Below are 15489 nucleotides of genomic sequence, written 5' to 3'. Positions count from 1 at the left end.
GAAAAGGGTTAGCAGTACCAAGAAATTTTGAGACACAAGTAGGCATGGCATTAGATTTCAAGGCTTATCAGTAGTCCTCTGTAACTCCTCAGTCCCCAATCTGAGCCGAAGTTCCACCCTCAAGGCCCAAGAGTCTTCCCTTTGAGTTAACCTTTTTTTTTACTTGCAAAGTAGCATGTGCTTGCAGCTGAGCAGTTTCATCAGTCTGCTTCCCCACTGTAGAATTCTGGAAATCCAAAAGACTTCTTTCAGCTTGTCCTGTATTTGTCATCTGTCACTTTCAGTTTAAGTTGGCAGTATTTCTGCTGGTACAGGTAGTATATTCTTTATCCTAAATACTTGGGACCTAAAGTGTTTTACATTTTTAAAATGAGAATATTCATATATGCTTTTCTGGTTGAGCAAGCATCATTTACCCAAAGTTGTAAACTCTGAATGTAGTCCAAGTTCTAAATTTAGAATTTAAAAATCCAGATAAAGTAGAAATACTGTTGATTCCTTCTAGAGAGAATTCATTCTTTGCCAATCCTGACTTCAAAAGGCTGTGGTCATACCTTGATAATCCTCGTAGTAATACAACCCCAATTTGGTAATTTGAATAAAAATGGCTCCCATAAGCTCATAGATTTGACTGTTTGGTGACCAGGGAGTGGCACTATTTGAAAGGATTAAGAAGTATGGCCTTGTTGGAGGAAGTATGTGACTGGGAGTGGGCTTTCAGTTTAAAAAGCCCAGGCCAAGACTGTTAACTGTCCCTTCCTGCTGCCTGCGGATCCTGATGTAGAACTCCTAGCTACTTTTCCAGCACCATGTCTACCAGCATGCTGCCATGATGATAATGGACTAAACTGATGGAATATTTTCTTTAAATCTTGCTAAATGTTAATGGACTAAATATTGTTAACTGTGGTTCTTGTTTGGTAACTGTTTTTAAGGTTAAAACCCTTCTTTTTATTTTAGACAGAAAAGAGGAGATGATGGGAGATGTCATTCTGTAAATATGTTTCTCTTATTGGTTAATGTTGGCCAATAGGAAAGCAAGATAGGCAGGACTAGGAGACAAAGTGAATTCGGGAGGAAGAAGCAGGGAGGAGTTTCAACATGTAGGACCAACAGGGTAGAACTCTGGAACCTCTCTAAGGTAAGATAAGACCACGTGGAAATGCTTAGATTAATAGAAATGGGTTACTATTTAAGACAGAGATAGCCAATAAGAAATGCTAGTAACAGGCCAACAGCTTTATCTGTAATACAGCGTCTCTGTGTGCTATTTGGGGCTGGCATGGCAGTGGGACCACGCCAGCAGGAAAACCTACTCTTGACACTAAACTTCTGAAACTGTAAGAAAGGCACAACTAAATGCTTTCCTTTCTAAGAGTTGTGGCCGTGGTCTCTATTCACAGCAATAGTACAATGATCAAGACAGAAGTTGGTACTAGGGAGCCTTGTACTGCTATGACAGGCCTGACCATATCGTTTGCTGATAGAATATACTTTGGGATTTTGGATTAGGAACGCAGTCGGACACTTTAAGCAGGGCGTAATGGGTCATACTAATAGCCAGTTGTGATACCACACACTGGTAGTATTTTCTGAAGGAGTTGGATGCAGCAGGATTACAAGTTTGAGGCCAGCCTGGACTTGGCAACATGGACTACCACACACCAAGGCTGACCTGCTGCTGAGTGCCAGACCTAGGAAGAACAGAGACCAACAATGAGCCATGGATATGGCAGGTTAACTACATTTGACCATGTCCTCTATAGAAAGAACAACACTTTGTCTTTACTAGAGTAGATACTTATTCTGGTTATGGATTTGCCTTTCTTGAATGTATTGCTTCTGCCAAAACATTCATCCATGGACTTGCAGAATGTCATAACCATGGAATTCCATACAGTATCACTTATGACCAAGGAACTCACTTAACAGACAGAGAATTTCACAGTGGGCCCACAATAATGGAATCCACTGGTCTTACAGTTCTCACCATCCTGAAGCAGCTGGCCTAATAGAAAATTGGCCTTTTGAAGACACAGTTACAGTGCCAATTAAGTCACAGAAACCATAAGGGCTGGAGCAGGATTCTCCAGAAGTTGGTATATGTTTTTAATTAGCATCCAATATATGGTACTGTTTCTCCCATAGCCAAGATCCACAAGTCCAGGAATCAAGGTGTGGAAAAGGGAATATTCCCCATACTGACCCCCTAGGACATTTTGGCATCTTGTTCCCAAAACCTTGAGTTCTGCAGGCCTAGGGAGAGCTCCTGCCAGGACCCACAACAAACATACTGAACTTGAAGCTCAGACTCCACCTGGGCACTTGAACTTTGATATGCTTAAACCAACAGGCTAAGAAAGAATAACGGGTGTTAGGATGGGTGATTAATTCAGATTACCAAGGGGACACTGGATTGTTTCTCCACAATCGAGGTAAGAAAGATTATATCTAAAGTACAGGAAGTCCTTCAGGGTGTCTCTTGGTGCTCCCATGTTCCATAATGTCAATTGGAAACTACAACCTCCTAATCTAGGCAGGATGACAAAGGGCATAGACTCTTCAGGAATGAAGGTATGGGTCACTAATCCAGTAAAAAGATCCAGGACATTCTGAGGTGCTTGCTGAGAGTAGAGGAAATACAGAAGGGGTAGTAGAGAAAGGCAGTTATAAATACCAGCTAAGGTTATGTGACCAGTTGCATAAGTGAGGATTATAATTGACATGTTTCTGTCATAGTTTGTTAAGAATGCATCTGTAGAGATATTTGTGCTTTCTTTCCTCAATTTATCTATCAGGTGATATAATAACAATTAAGAGAATGTTAATGATTATTATATTTAAATTTAAATTTGAGATACTGATAGGCTGTCTGTCAAGAGACATTACCATCTATTCTAAATTTATAATGCATTGCAATTGTGCGACCGATAGCTATACTATGTTAGGCATTATTACAAGCTGGTTATTGCTTTCCATTTGGAAGTTAATCATGACATAAAGAGATATTATTGTGTGTCAAGGAGACAAGGTGTGGACTTGGGATGGCTACTACATCTGGAATGAAGTAAAACCCCCAAAATGATTGGGCATACCTGTGAGAAACTTTTGCTTAATCATTTGAAGCAGGAAGATTCACTTCTAATCTGTATCTTTAAAGTGGGAATACATACCTTTAATCCAGATCTTTTGAGATGGGAAGGCTCACTTTTCATGTGGGCCACACCTTCTGCTGGAAGCCTAAAAAACAAGCCTGCTTGTTCTTGCCATCACTAGCAAGTCCATTCTTTCACTGGCATTAGAGTCTACTTCTTTGGGATTCTGTTGTATACTGAAGACTGTCTGAGATATCCAGCCTTGTGAACTAAACAACTACTGGATTATTGAATTCTTGGACCATCCATTCATACACATCTATTAATCATATAAGTATGGATGTATATACATATACCCATATATGCATATGTGTGTGTTTGTGTGTGGGTATGTGTATGTGTATATATGTGTTTGTGGTGTGTGTATGTATTCTTTAAGTTCTACTGCTTTAGATAACCCTGACCAATATACTCAGTCCTTTATTTCTGCTATATCACAGCTAGTTCCATAACCTGATCTGTCCCTATGGCTGTATTTAGAGTTCACCTCAATAATCTAGAGTAATATTCTCATATAAAGTTCATTAATTTAACTACACCTGCAAAATTATTTTTGCCATATAAGATAATGTTCACAGATACTAGAGACCAGGACCTGGATATTTGAGGGAAGCAATGGTTATTCAGTATCTTGCAAAAAAGTAAAGTTTAGAAATTTTGCATATCTTTTTTTGGTAGTAAGACCAGAACTCAGGGTTTGTGCATGCTAGACAAGTGTTCTGCCACTGAGCTAAGATTCCCAGCCCCTGTATCTTTTTTAGTTAGTTAACAGTGTCACAATTTGTTTAATGTAAAAAAATTTCATCATTATATTTAATAAAAGAATAAAATATTTACAAAAGATATTAAGGAATTATATTAATATTTAGTTCATTATATGGTATAAAAGACCTAAAACAAGTTCCTTGATCATTACTATACATAAAATTAGCATGTACTCAAAACAGAAATATAGGTTCTAAGAGAGGGGAAAATGTGGTAGTTAAATATACATTTAGAATAAGGATATAATATTGTCTGAAAACATACCAAAGTATGCATAAAACACATCTAAAATTATCAAGCCTGCTCATAAAGACTGGTTCAGAAACTTGTATTCCACAGACTTAATTCCTTTTTGGATCCAATGTAAGAAAGCAAAACCAATTAAAGAATGTGTGGTTGAGGGATAAAAAGAAATTAGGCAACTTCACATAATACTTTGACTCTAGCAGGCTGGCCAATCCCTTACCTAGGCTGGAATAAATGTGGCTGAGAATACGAGCTGGCTGTACTCTGATGGGATACACCTCAGCAATGGTCTCCACATCAATTCCTTTGTCCTTCAAAATGGCCTTGATTTCTTCCGTTTCAGCTAGAATGGAGACTATAGGAAAGAGAGATGAGGTCAACAGAAGATTTTAGTCTAATAAAAACTTTAAACATATCTTTTAGATTTATTTTATATGTATGAGTGTTCTGCCAGTATGTATGTCCATGTACCACATGCTACCCTGGTGCCAATGGAGGTAAGAAGAGGGCATTGGATCCCCTGCAACTGAAGTTATTGAGAGTTAATTAAAAGCCACCATGTGGATTCTGGGAAGTGAAGCTGGTCCTGGTAGGTCTTTTGGAAGAACAAGTGCTCTTAATTGCTGAGTTGAGCCATCTCTCCAGACCCCTAAAAATATTTTCAAATACATAATTACTTTTAAGAGGAAAAGAGGAGGAAATTATTACTGAGGAATTCTGAGTAGTCAGGAATTGCTCTAGGTAAAAATATTACATAAATGGGAAAGAAAAAACATGCTTTTTGGTTAGGTACCTGTGAGTGCCCACTGAATAGCAATTACAATATTTATGAGATTCCATGTTGAAATGGAAAAATTTTAACCACGAGATGTCTCAGTATTAAAGCACACTGGCTTTTCTTTATCTAGTCCTGAATTTTCTCAAAGTTATATTCTGGTTCCTCTTCTCTTGATGGTATATTCTCGTCTAATGTCATCTGTTTCTAATGACTTCTGACAGCCCCACTTGAATGTTTCTGTGCACTGTAGACTCACTATAATTAAAGTTGATTAGCTGGATCCTCCTACTATGTCGCCTATGCCTACTATCCCTTCTGTGTCTGTATCGTTAATGGCACATGATACTCCCAGCTACACAAATGATCACTTTCAATTCATATTTATTCCTTTCTGATTTCCTGTATTTATATAACAAGTTCTGGCTTTTCTATTTCTCAAGTCATTCTGAAATCCATACTGTTTTTAGACAGTGCCAATATCTTATTATTAATATAACTTATCAACATCTCCTTATATTAGTGTTAATTTTGAACTGATCTGTCTTCATCAGTTCAGGCCCAGTACAGTCTGCCAGTTCATTGTTTTGCTGTTAAAAAATCATTGTAGACCCAGCACTCAGGAGGCAGATGTACGCCAATCTCTGTGAGTTCGAGGACAGCCTGGTCTACAGAGCTAGTTCCAGGACAGGCTCCAAAAGCAATACAGAGAAACCCTGTCTCGAAAAACTAAAAAAACAAAACAAAAACAAACAAAAAAACCAAAAACAAAAGCAAAACCTTAAAGTAACACCTTATCCTTTCATGATGAGCTAACCCATATTAACTTTTCCATTTTTCATTCCTTTTAATGCTTTGTAAAGTCTTTCATACCATAATATCGAAGGCTATGTGGTTTGCCACTGCCTCCCTAACCTTCCTACCCACTTAAAAAATGTGTATGAGCATTTTGCCTGCATGTAAGTCTTTGTGAGGTATGTGAATGACTTTACAAGGTTTGCCATGGTTATGGCATCTCTTCACAGCAATAGAACCCTGGCTCAGACAGTCTGATTATGTATCCTGGAACTCCTGATATAGAACAAGTTAGTGTTGAACTCAGTGATCACCTGCCTCTAGCTCCCAAGTGCTGAGATGAAACTTATGTTGTAACACAAATAAATATAAACCCAAAGTCAGATATTGGGGTTCAAGCTGAAGTTCAGAAAAGCAAAACAGCCAGCTACTAGCCCTTACCTCTACCTCAGACTGAAATGGGTGATTCTTTCTCCATGAATCCTCAGAAACAAATGCTTTCCCTGTGTAGAAACTAAATCTCACATAAGAATCTTTGCTTCTTCCTTTTATACCTTCCTGGTTCTGGGATGAAAGTTGTAAACTCTGTTACTCCCTTTTACTCTTTTTGGTTGATTCAAGGGTAACCTTGAACTCAAAGAGATCTGCCTGTTTTCTGAGTCCTGGGATTAAAGGTGTGTACCACCACCTGGCCTCTATGACCAGCTAGTATGGCTACTGAGATTAAAGCTGTATACAACCACTGCCTGGCTCTATGTCGTGGCTTTTGCATTTTGATCCCTGGTGGCTTTAATAGAGCATAAACAATATATCACCATAATCATACCACACATAGCCAAAGAGTTGGGTTCTTAGTGTTTATAGTACTCAGATCAGTGTTTTGTATAATATAATACCCTCACATTTAAGTCTATAAGATTCTTATATATATATATTATTTTTCTTATTTTACAAATCGATCCCAGTTCCCTCTCCCTCCCTCCCTCCCATGCCGCATGGCCCCTCCCATCCCATTCACCCCCCACTCCACAGGGAGGGTGATTCCTTCCAGGAGGGATCATCAAAATCTGTCAAGTCATTTGGAGTAGGGACTAGGCCCTCCCTCCTGCCTCTAGGTTAAGGGAGTATCCCTCCATGGGGAATGTGCTCCCAAACTGCTTTCGTGAATCCAGGATATATCCTGGTTCCACTGTCCAAGGTCCCTTAGACTGCCCAGGCCTTCTAACTGAGAAGGGGTCTGAGTCAGTTGATTCTTGGGGGTAAATTTTAGACATACTCTCTGTTGACATAATGGTAAAAAGCAAATGTACAGGCCTAATAGTCTAATGCAGGGAAAATATAAATGCATAGGATGTTATGAAAACAAAGGAATACTAGCAGGAAAAACATAGACAACAAGTTTAAAAAGAAAGTAACAGAATCCAGAGGAATAAAAATCATGAAATTTTAAAGAAAAGAGTTCCAGAAAGAGTATTTTATAATCATCTGAGATCATCTTTCATTGATTTGTTTGTTAACAGTAATTTTGAAACAAAACTGTACCAAATTTATTACATAATTTTTGAATCATAAAACATAACCCCTAAATATCTTCCCCTATTCAGACCTTTAATATAACATTTCTATTGCTGGGAGTAATACATACCTTGAACCACCACGTCTGGCTTTGGCACAGTAGAAAACCTACGATTCAGGGGATCAATTTCTCCAGGAGCTAAAAATCCCTTTAGAAAATGTACAAAAATAAATTAATAAGCCTCAAAAATAAAGCTAGGTCAATGGAGAGATAGCTCAGAAGTTAAGTGGAAAGGGGAAACGAGGTCAATTTAAAGGGAGAAGAATGTGAAGTGCTAAATAATACTAAGAATGATTGAAAAAGCCACAGGGACACATTTTATGTTTACTTAAACATACAAATTGTGTGTGTGTGTGTGTGTGTGTGTGTGTGTGTGTGTCAGAGAGAGAGAGAGAGCGACAGAGAGAGAGAGAGAATGTACGTAAGCCATTGGCATCTCCCTTGGTTGCGTCATAGAACTTGAAAATAAGACCCAATAGCTGAAGACACCATACATCCAGATACAAAACTTGAAGGAACTGAGCTGGAACTAACCTGAAAGTCTCCTACCTGATGATTAGATCTCTAAATGTCCAAAAGTGCTATGTAAGCTGCCAAGGGAGAAAAGCAATCAATAGTCCTGAACAGTTGTGGAACCTAGGAACCACAACAATGACCAGTATGGCAAGATATCCCCAAGGGTCCAATAGTGGTTCTTATCTACTGGTGGCAAATAACAGATGTCTAATTAGACTTAAGTCCAACTCAATATGAAGGAACTCATATTGAAAACCTAACCAATTGCTTTAGCTACTGAGGTCATGAAACTTAGAGAACCTATTACTACCACTTTTCTGAGCCAGCATAATTCCTAACTGAATTCTAAATACCCATCCTTATACCCACAAGTACATGTAGCTTTCACCCCTCATCCAAGAAGCTTCTTTTTGCAGCATAGACTGATAAAGAACACCACAAGTGGTTAAAATGCAGAGAGCAAATGACTTTGAGGTACCCAACTCAGGGAATATAATAGAAGACCAAGTGGAAAGTTTTTAAGAGACAGAGAACCAGAACATCTACTGTGATGTATTGTACCTTCTATATATGGCAGGGAAACTACACCTATGACATTTTAAAAAATATGGTCACCTAAACAAGACCAGCACAATGGTACTATCAGTAGACCTACCAACATGAATGGGGAAAATCTCAGAAGAACTGGACAAAGAGCTACAGGCAATTAATGGATGTGGAGACAGGAAAAATCAGTATTCTCCAGAAATGAGACCCTAATAGCTTATCCAAGCCCAAGTGGTCAGTTCTAATAGATACACATATGAAAAACACTAAATGGACTAGGCAGGTTGTGTATGTGGATGGGAGCAAGAGGTGAAGATAATTTTTCATTCATGAAATTCTCAAAATTTATTAAACTAAAAACTTTAATAATAAACATTGCTTATTTGTCTATGTGTTTGCTGTGCTTTTTGGCTAGCAGAAATCTTTTTCCTTAGTCTACATATGCTGTAAAATAAGAGGAACTCACCCATTTTTTTTCTTTAATAATACTGAATCCTTCCTGTTTTCATCCAATTTAATTTATTGTTGGATGAGAAAGCTTCAGGGAAAGGATTGCTTTAAAGTATTATGTTCATTAGTTCTAGCTCCAAGTTCACATCAATTAAGATTATCAAACAGCCATAGCCACTGAAAACAAAACCAAGAATAGAGCTGCAGAAAATAAATGGCCATATAAACAGGGAAAAATCTTGCTCAGAAGTACCAGCTAAGTTCCATATTAGGTTTTCCAGGAAATGGGGTCTATCGGATCCAAACAATCATGCTAGGTGTGATGCCACACACCTGTAATCTCAGAACTCAAGAGAAAAAGAAGAATCACTGCAAGTTCAAGGCCAGCTTATTCTATGTGGAAAGTTCAAGGCCAACTACTGCTACATAGCAAGACCTTGTCTTAAAAAAATAAATACCCAATACCCATCTATAGTGATTGAGGGTATAGACGCCTGGGCTGGCATCTGTGGACTCAGTACTTGTAGAACATCTATCCAGGACCTTCTGGCCTTGAGAATTTCCATGGAGAAGTCAGGTGTAATTTTGATAGGTCAGCCTTTATATGTTACCTGTCCATTTTCCTTTGCTGCTCTTAATTTTCTTTCTTTATTCTGTATGTTAGGTGTTTTGATTATTATGTGTTGAGGGGTCTTTTTTCTTTGGTCCAGTCTATTTGGTATTTGTTATGCTTCTTGTACTTTCATGGGCATGCCATTCTTCAGATTGGGGAAGTTTTCTATAACCAGCAAAACTCTCAATCACTATAGATGGAGAAAACAAGATATTTAATGACAAAGCCAGATTTTCACAATACATATCTACAAATCCAGCCCTACAGAAAGTTCTGGAAGGAAAACTCCAACCCAAGGAAGTTAACAATGTTCACAAAGACATAGGCAATAGATAATCCCACCTGATCAGAACCAAAGCGTAAAGCAAGGCAAATATAGTCACAATAGACTACCACCAACAAATCTAAAACAAGCATTAACAATCCATTGTACTTACTTTCCCTCAACATTAATGGTCTTAATTCACCTATAAAAAGACAAAGGCTAATAGAATGGATATGAAGACAGAATCCTTCTGCTGCATACAAGAAACACATCTAAGCTTCAAAGATAGACATTACCTCAGGGTAAAGGGTTGGGAAAAGATCTTCCAATCAATTGGACCCAGGAAGCAAGCAGGTGTGGCTATCCTAATATCTAACAAGTTAGAATTCAAACAAAAATTAATCAAAAGAGACAAAGACGGACATTTCATATTCATCACAGGAGAAATCATCAGCACAAAGTCTCAATTCTGAACATCTATGCCCCAAATACAAAGGCACCCACATTTGTAAAAGAAATGCTACTAAAAGCTCATATAAAACCTCACACATTTATAGTGGGAGATTTCAATATACCACTCTCACCACTAGACAGGACCACCAGTCAGAAACTTAACAAAGAAACAAAAAAACTAACAGAAGTTATGTCTCGATTGGGTTTAACAGACATCTATAGAATATTCCATCCAAACACAAATGAATATACCTTCTTCTCTGGAATAGTCCCTTCTATCTTATCAGACCACCATGCTTTAAACATGCAATTCAACAACACAAATCGCAGAAACCCTACAAATTCATGGACACTGAACAATGGGCATTTGCACTATAACTGGGTCAAAGAAGAAATAAAGAAATTAAGGACTTCCTAAAATTCAATGAGAATGAGGACACAACATACATGAACTTATGGGACACCTTGAAAGCAGTGTTACGAGGGAAGTTCATTGCAAGAGGATAATCACATTAGAGAATTAATAGCACAACTGAAAGTCTTAGAACAAAAAGAAGCAAACTCACACTGGAGGAGGAGACACCAGTAAATAAATAGTTTGAGGGCTGAAATCAATAAATTAGAAACCAGGAAAACAATACAAAAAAATGAATGCAACAAAGAGCTGGTTTTTCGAGAAAATCAACAAGATGGACAAACCTTTATCCAAACTAATGAAAAAGCAGAGAGAGAACAAGCAAATTAACAAAATCAGAAATGAAAAGGGGGACATAACAATGGACAATGAGGAAATTCAGACAACTTTCAGATCATACTTTGAAAACCTGTACTCCACAAAAATTAAAAATTCAAAGGAAATGGACAAGTTTCTGGATAACTATCACTTACTAAAATTAAATTAAGAACAGACAAACAACTTAAATAGACCGATAACTGCTGACGAAATAGAAGCAGTCATCAAAACACTTCCAACAAAAAAAAAAAAAAAAAAAAAAAAAAAAAAAAAAGAAAAAAGAAAAAGAAAAAGAAAAGCAAGCCCAGGGCCAGATGGCTTCAGTGCAGAATTCTACCAGAAAATCAAGGAAGAGCTAATACCAATACTCTTCAAATTGTTCCACACAATATGAACAGAAGGCTCATTACCAAATTCTTTTTATGAGGCCACAATCACCTTGGTACCCAAGCCACACAAAGACAGAACTAAGAAAGAAAACAACAGAACAAGATCCCTCATGAACATTGATGCAAAAATACTCAATAAAATACTGCCTAACTAAATCTAAGAATACATCAGAGAAATCATCCACCATGACCAAGTAGGCTTCATCCCTGGGTTGCAGGGATGGTCTAACATATGAAAATCTATCAACGTGATCCACTATATAAACAAACTGAAAAAGAAAAACCACATGATCATCTCCCGATTTTTACTGAAAAAGCCTTTGACAAAATTCAACACCCTTTCATGATAAAGGTCTTGGAGAGGTCAGGGATAACAGGAACATACCTAAACATAATAAAAGCAATATACAATAAACCAACAGCCAACATTAGACTGAATAGAGAGAAGCTTAAGGCGATTCCTCTAAAATCAGGAACAAGACAAGGCTGCCCTCTCTATGTCTCTTCAAGATTGTACTTGAAGTTCTAGCTAAAGCAATAAGACAACAAAAGGAGATTAAGGGGAAACAAATTGGAAAGGAAGAAGTCAAACTGTCTCTATTTGCAGATATGATAGTTTACATAAGCGACCCAAAAAAACTCTACCAAGGAACTCCTACAGCTGATAAACACTTTCTGCAAACTAGCAAGATATAAAATAAACTCCAAAAAATCAGTAGCCCTACTTTATTCAGATGACAAAGGGGCTGAGAAAGAAATCAGAGAAACATCACCCTTTACAATAGCCACAAACATCATAAAGTATCTCGAGGTAATGCTTACCAAACAAGTTAAAGACCTATATAACAAGAACTTTGTGTCTTTAAAGAAAAAAAAAATTAAAGAAGATACCAGAAAATGGAAAGATCTCCCATGCTCTCGGATAGGTAGGATAAACATAGTAAAAATGGCTACCTTGCCAAAAGCAATCTATGAATTCAATGCAATCCCCATTGAAATCCCAGCACAATTATTCACTGACCTTGAAAGGATAATAATCAACTTTATATGGAAAAACAAAAGACCCAAGATAGCCAAAACAACTCTGTACAATAAAGGGACTTCAGGAGGCATCACATCCCTGACTTTAAGCTCTACTACAGAGCTATGGTCCAGAAAACAGCTTGGTATTGGCACAAAAATAGACAAGTAGACTAATGAAATCAAATAGAAAATCCTCACATTAACCCACAAACCTACGTACACCTGATTTTTGACAAAACAGCTAAAAGTCTACAATGGGAGGAGGAAAGCATCTTCAACAAATGATGCTGCCACAACTGGATGATGGTGTATAGAAGACTGCAGATAGACCCATGTCTATTTCCATGCACAAAACTCAAGTCCAAATGGAACAAAGACCTCCATATAAATCCAGCTACACTGAACCGCTTAGAAGAGAAAGTGGGAGGTACCCTTGAACAAATTGGTACAGGAGACCGTTTCCTGAATATAACCCCAGTAGCAAACACTAAGATCAACAATTAATAAATGGGACCTCCTCAAACTTAGAAGCTTCTGTAAGGCAAAGGACACAGTAGACAAGGCCAAACGGCAGCCCACAGACTGGGAAAAGATCTTCACCAATCCTACATCTGACAGAGTGCTGATCTCCAAAATATACAAAGAACTCAAGGAACAAGTCAACAAAACACCAAATAACCCAGTTTAAAAAATGGAGTAGAGAACTGAATAGAGAACTCTCAATAAAGCAAATCAAAAAGGCTGAAAGACACTTAAGAAAGTGCTCCACATCCTTAGCTACCAGGGAAATGTAAATCAAAACAACTTTGAGATACCATCTTATTCCTGCCAGAATGGCTAAAATTAGAACACCAATGACAACTTATGCTGGAGAAGATGTGGAGAAAGAGGAACACTTCTCCACTGCTGGTGGGAGCGCACACTTGTACAGCCATTTTGGAGATCAGTATGGCGGTTCCTCAGGAAAATGGGAATTAGTTTACCACAGGACACAGCAATCCCCCTCTTACCCATATACCCAAATGATCCACATCCATGCAACAAAGACATGTGTTCAACTATGTTCCTAGCAGTGTTATTTGTAGTAGCAAGAACCTGGAAGCAACCTAGATGTCCCTCAACTAAAGAATGGATAAAGAAGATGTGGCATATTTACACAATGGAATACTACTCTGGGGGGAAAAAAAAACCAATGGAATCTTGAAATTCACAGGCAAGTGGATGGAACTTGAAGAAACCATCCTGAATGAGGTAACCCAGTCACAAAAAGAGGAACATGGTATGTATTAGCTCATGTATAGATTTTAGACATAGAACAAAGGATCACCAGCCTATAATTCACACCACCAGAGGAACTAGGATACAAGGTGTATTCTAAGAGATTTATATTAGGTCCCTCACAGAAGAGGGGATGGACAAGATCTCCAGAGCATATGGGGAGTGGGGGGAAGTGAGTGGAGAGGGAACTAGAGAAAGAGAAGTGGGGGAGAGGAAAGCACGTGGGACTAGGAAGACTGATAAATAGGGGGAGGAATAGAAGACAGGAGAGAGAGAAATGAGAGATAAAGACATACACACACACATACAGGGAGAGACAGGGAGAGAGAGAGATCATAAAAGAGGGAGCCATTATATGTTTGAAGAGAAAACTGAACCTACAGAAATTTCTAGAGACCTACAAGGCTAACCCCAAGTAACAATTTGAGCAACAGTGGAAAGTCTTTCATAAATGACCTTCCTTGATAATGAGATCAATGACTAACTTATCCACCATCATGGGGCCCTCATCTAGTAGCTGATGTAAACAGAAGCAGATACCCACAACTAAACACGGAGCTGAAATGGAAATCCAGATGCAGGGAGAGAGGACAAGACCAGGCTGTAGAAACACACAGAGACAGCTGACCTGAACAAGGAGGTGCTAATGGGCCCCCAGACTGATAGCTGGGAATCCAGAATGGGACTGACTCAGACACCCTGAAAATGGGTATCAGCCAGAAGGCCCAAGCAGTCTAAGGGACCTCAGACAGTGGAACCAGGATGTATCCCTGGTGCACAAAATGACCCCATGGAGGGATACTCCCTTAACTTAGAGACAGGAGAGAAGTCCTAGACCTTACTCCAAATGACTTGACAGGTTTAGATGACTCCTCCTGGAGGGCAACACTCTACATGAGGAGTGGGGGGGATGGGAGGGAATTGTGATTGGGGGGGGCATGAGAGGGTGGGAGAGATGGAAAGAGGGAGGGAGAGAGAACTGGGACTGATATGTAAAATAATATATATATGTATATATACATATACATACATACATACATATCCTATAGTGTGGGAAATAGGTTTTTCAGGAAGTACTGGAGAGTTTTTGAAAAGAAAAATCCTTCTATGTAGGTTCAAAATGCACCCTCAAATAAACTGGATACAAATTTGTGCTTCATTTAGAGTGTCTTAACAGAATTTGTTATAGAAAATGCTTAGAGAGTTCCTTACCAAAAAGTAAAAGAAGAAATCGTAGCTAACCAAACTGAAAGACCATATGGTTATTAGCAAGCACTAGTCAAAATGCCGAAAATGAACAGTTAATTCGGTTAAGGAATGAAACCTTATGTTGTTTAGCAAGGTTGGTATTTAAGCCATCACCAGTAGTCACTAAGCATGACTGTATTCATTAGGCACCAAGCAAGGCACCCAGGGGAGTTTGGGAAGGGAAAGATCCACAACTTGATTCCTGAACAGCACCAAATACAATGCCAAAATAGGGAATTGTGGGCAGCAGGATGGACATAGTTGCCTGGGAGCAAGAGATTTTTACCAAGCGCTGGCCATAACCTCCATGCTGAGGACCTGGAGCAAAAGCTATAATTAAGTCAAAGTCAAAAGGAGGAAGACATCATTTGAATTTATTGAGTTCATTGCATCTGATCATTATGGTGACTAAGGAAAGTAAGTGAAAAGGTGAGATACCTTGGACGTATTCCCTTACCTCTGCCATCAAGCTTCCTAAGATGTACAGAGACTGACCCCACATGTGAGGCAATTTTCCCATAGGGACTCGATCCACAGTGTGAGGGTTTTCATACTCTTCATCAACCTAAATGAAGTGATGAAGAGGTCAAAATGAGAGGCAATAATAGAAAACTTAAGATACTTGATAATAAAAGACACCCCAGATTATGATTCAGTTGATAG

General features: G+C 38.4%; 1 protein-coding gene across 3 annotated transcripts in view; it reads right to left on the bottom strand.

Annotated features, from left to right (window-relative positions):
* Positions 1-15489, bottom strand: part of Phka1 (phosphorylase kinase regulatory subunit alpha 1) — a 141177-nt gene that overhangs the window by 83464 nt on the left and 42224 nt on the right. For all 3 annotated transcript variants that reach the window (XM_051178933.1, XM_051178934.1, XM_051178935.1), the window contains exons 12-14: positions 15284-15391; positions 7382-7460; positions 4387-4521 (exon numbers count right to left, since the gene is read on the bottom strand). In XM_051178933.1, the coding sequence (XP_051034890.1) occupies positions 4387-4521; positions 7382-7460; positions 15284-15391 (322 nt within the window). The remainder of the gene's footprint in view (positions 1-4386; positions 4522-7381; positions 7461-15283; positions 15392-15489) is intronic.

The sequence above is a fragment of the Phodopus roborovskii genome, unplaced genomic scaffold (genome assembly GCF_943737965.1).
Source record: "Phodopus roborovskii unplaced genomic scaffold, PHOROB, whole genome shotgun sequence".
NCBI lineage: Eukaryota > Metazoa > Chordata > Mammalia > Rodentia > Cricetidae > Phodopus > Phodopus roborovskii.
Note: the sequence above shows the minus strand (reverse complement) of the source record. Positions and strands in the feature narration are given on the sequence as shown.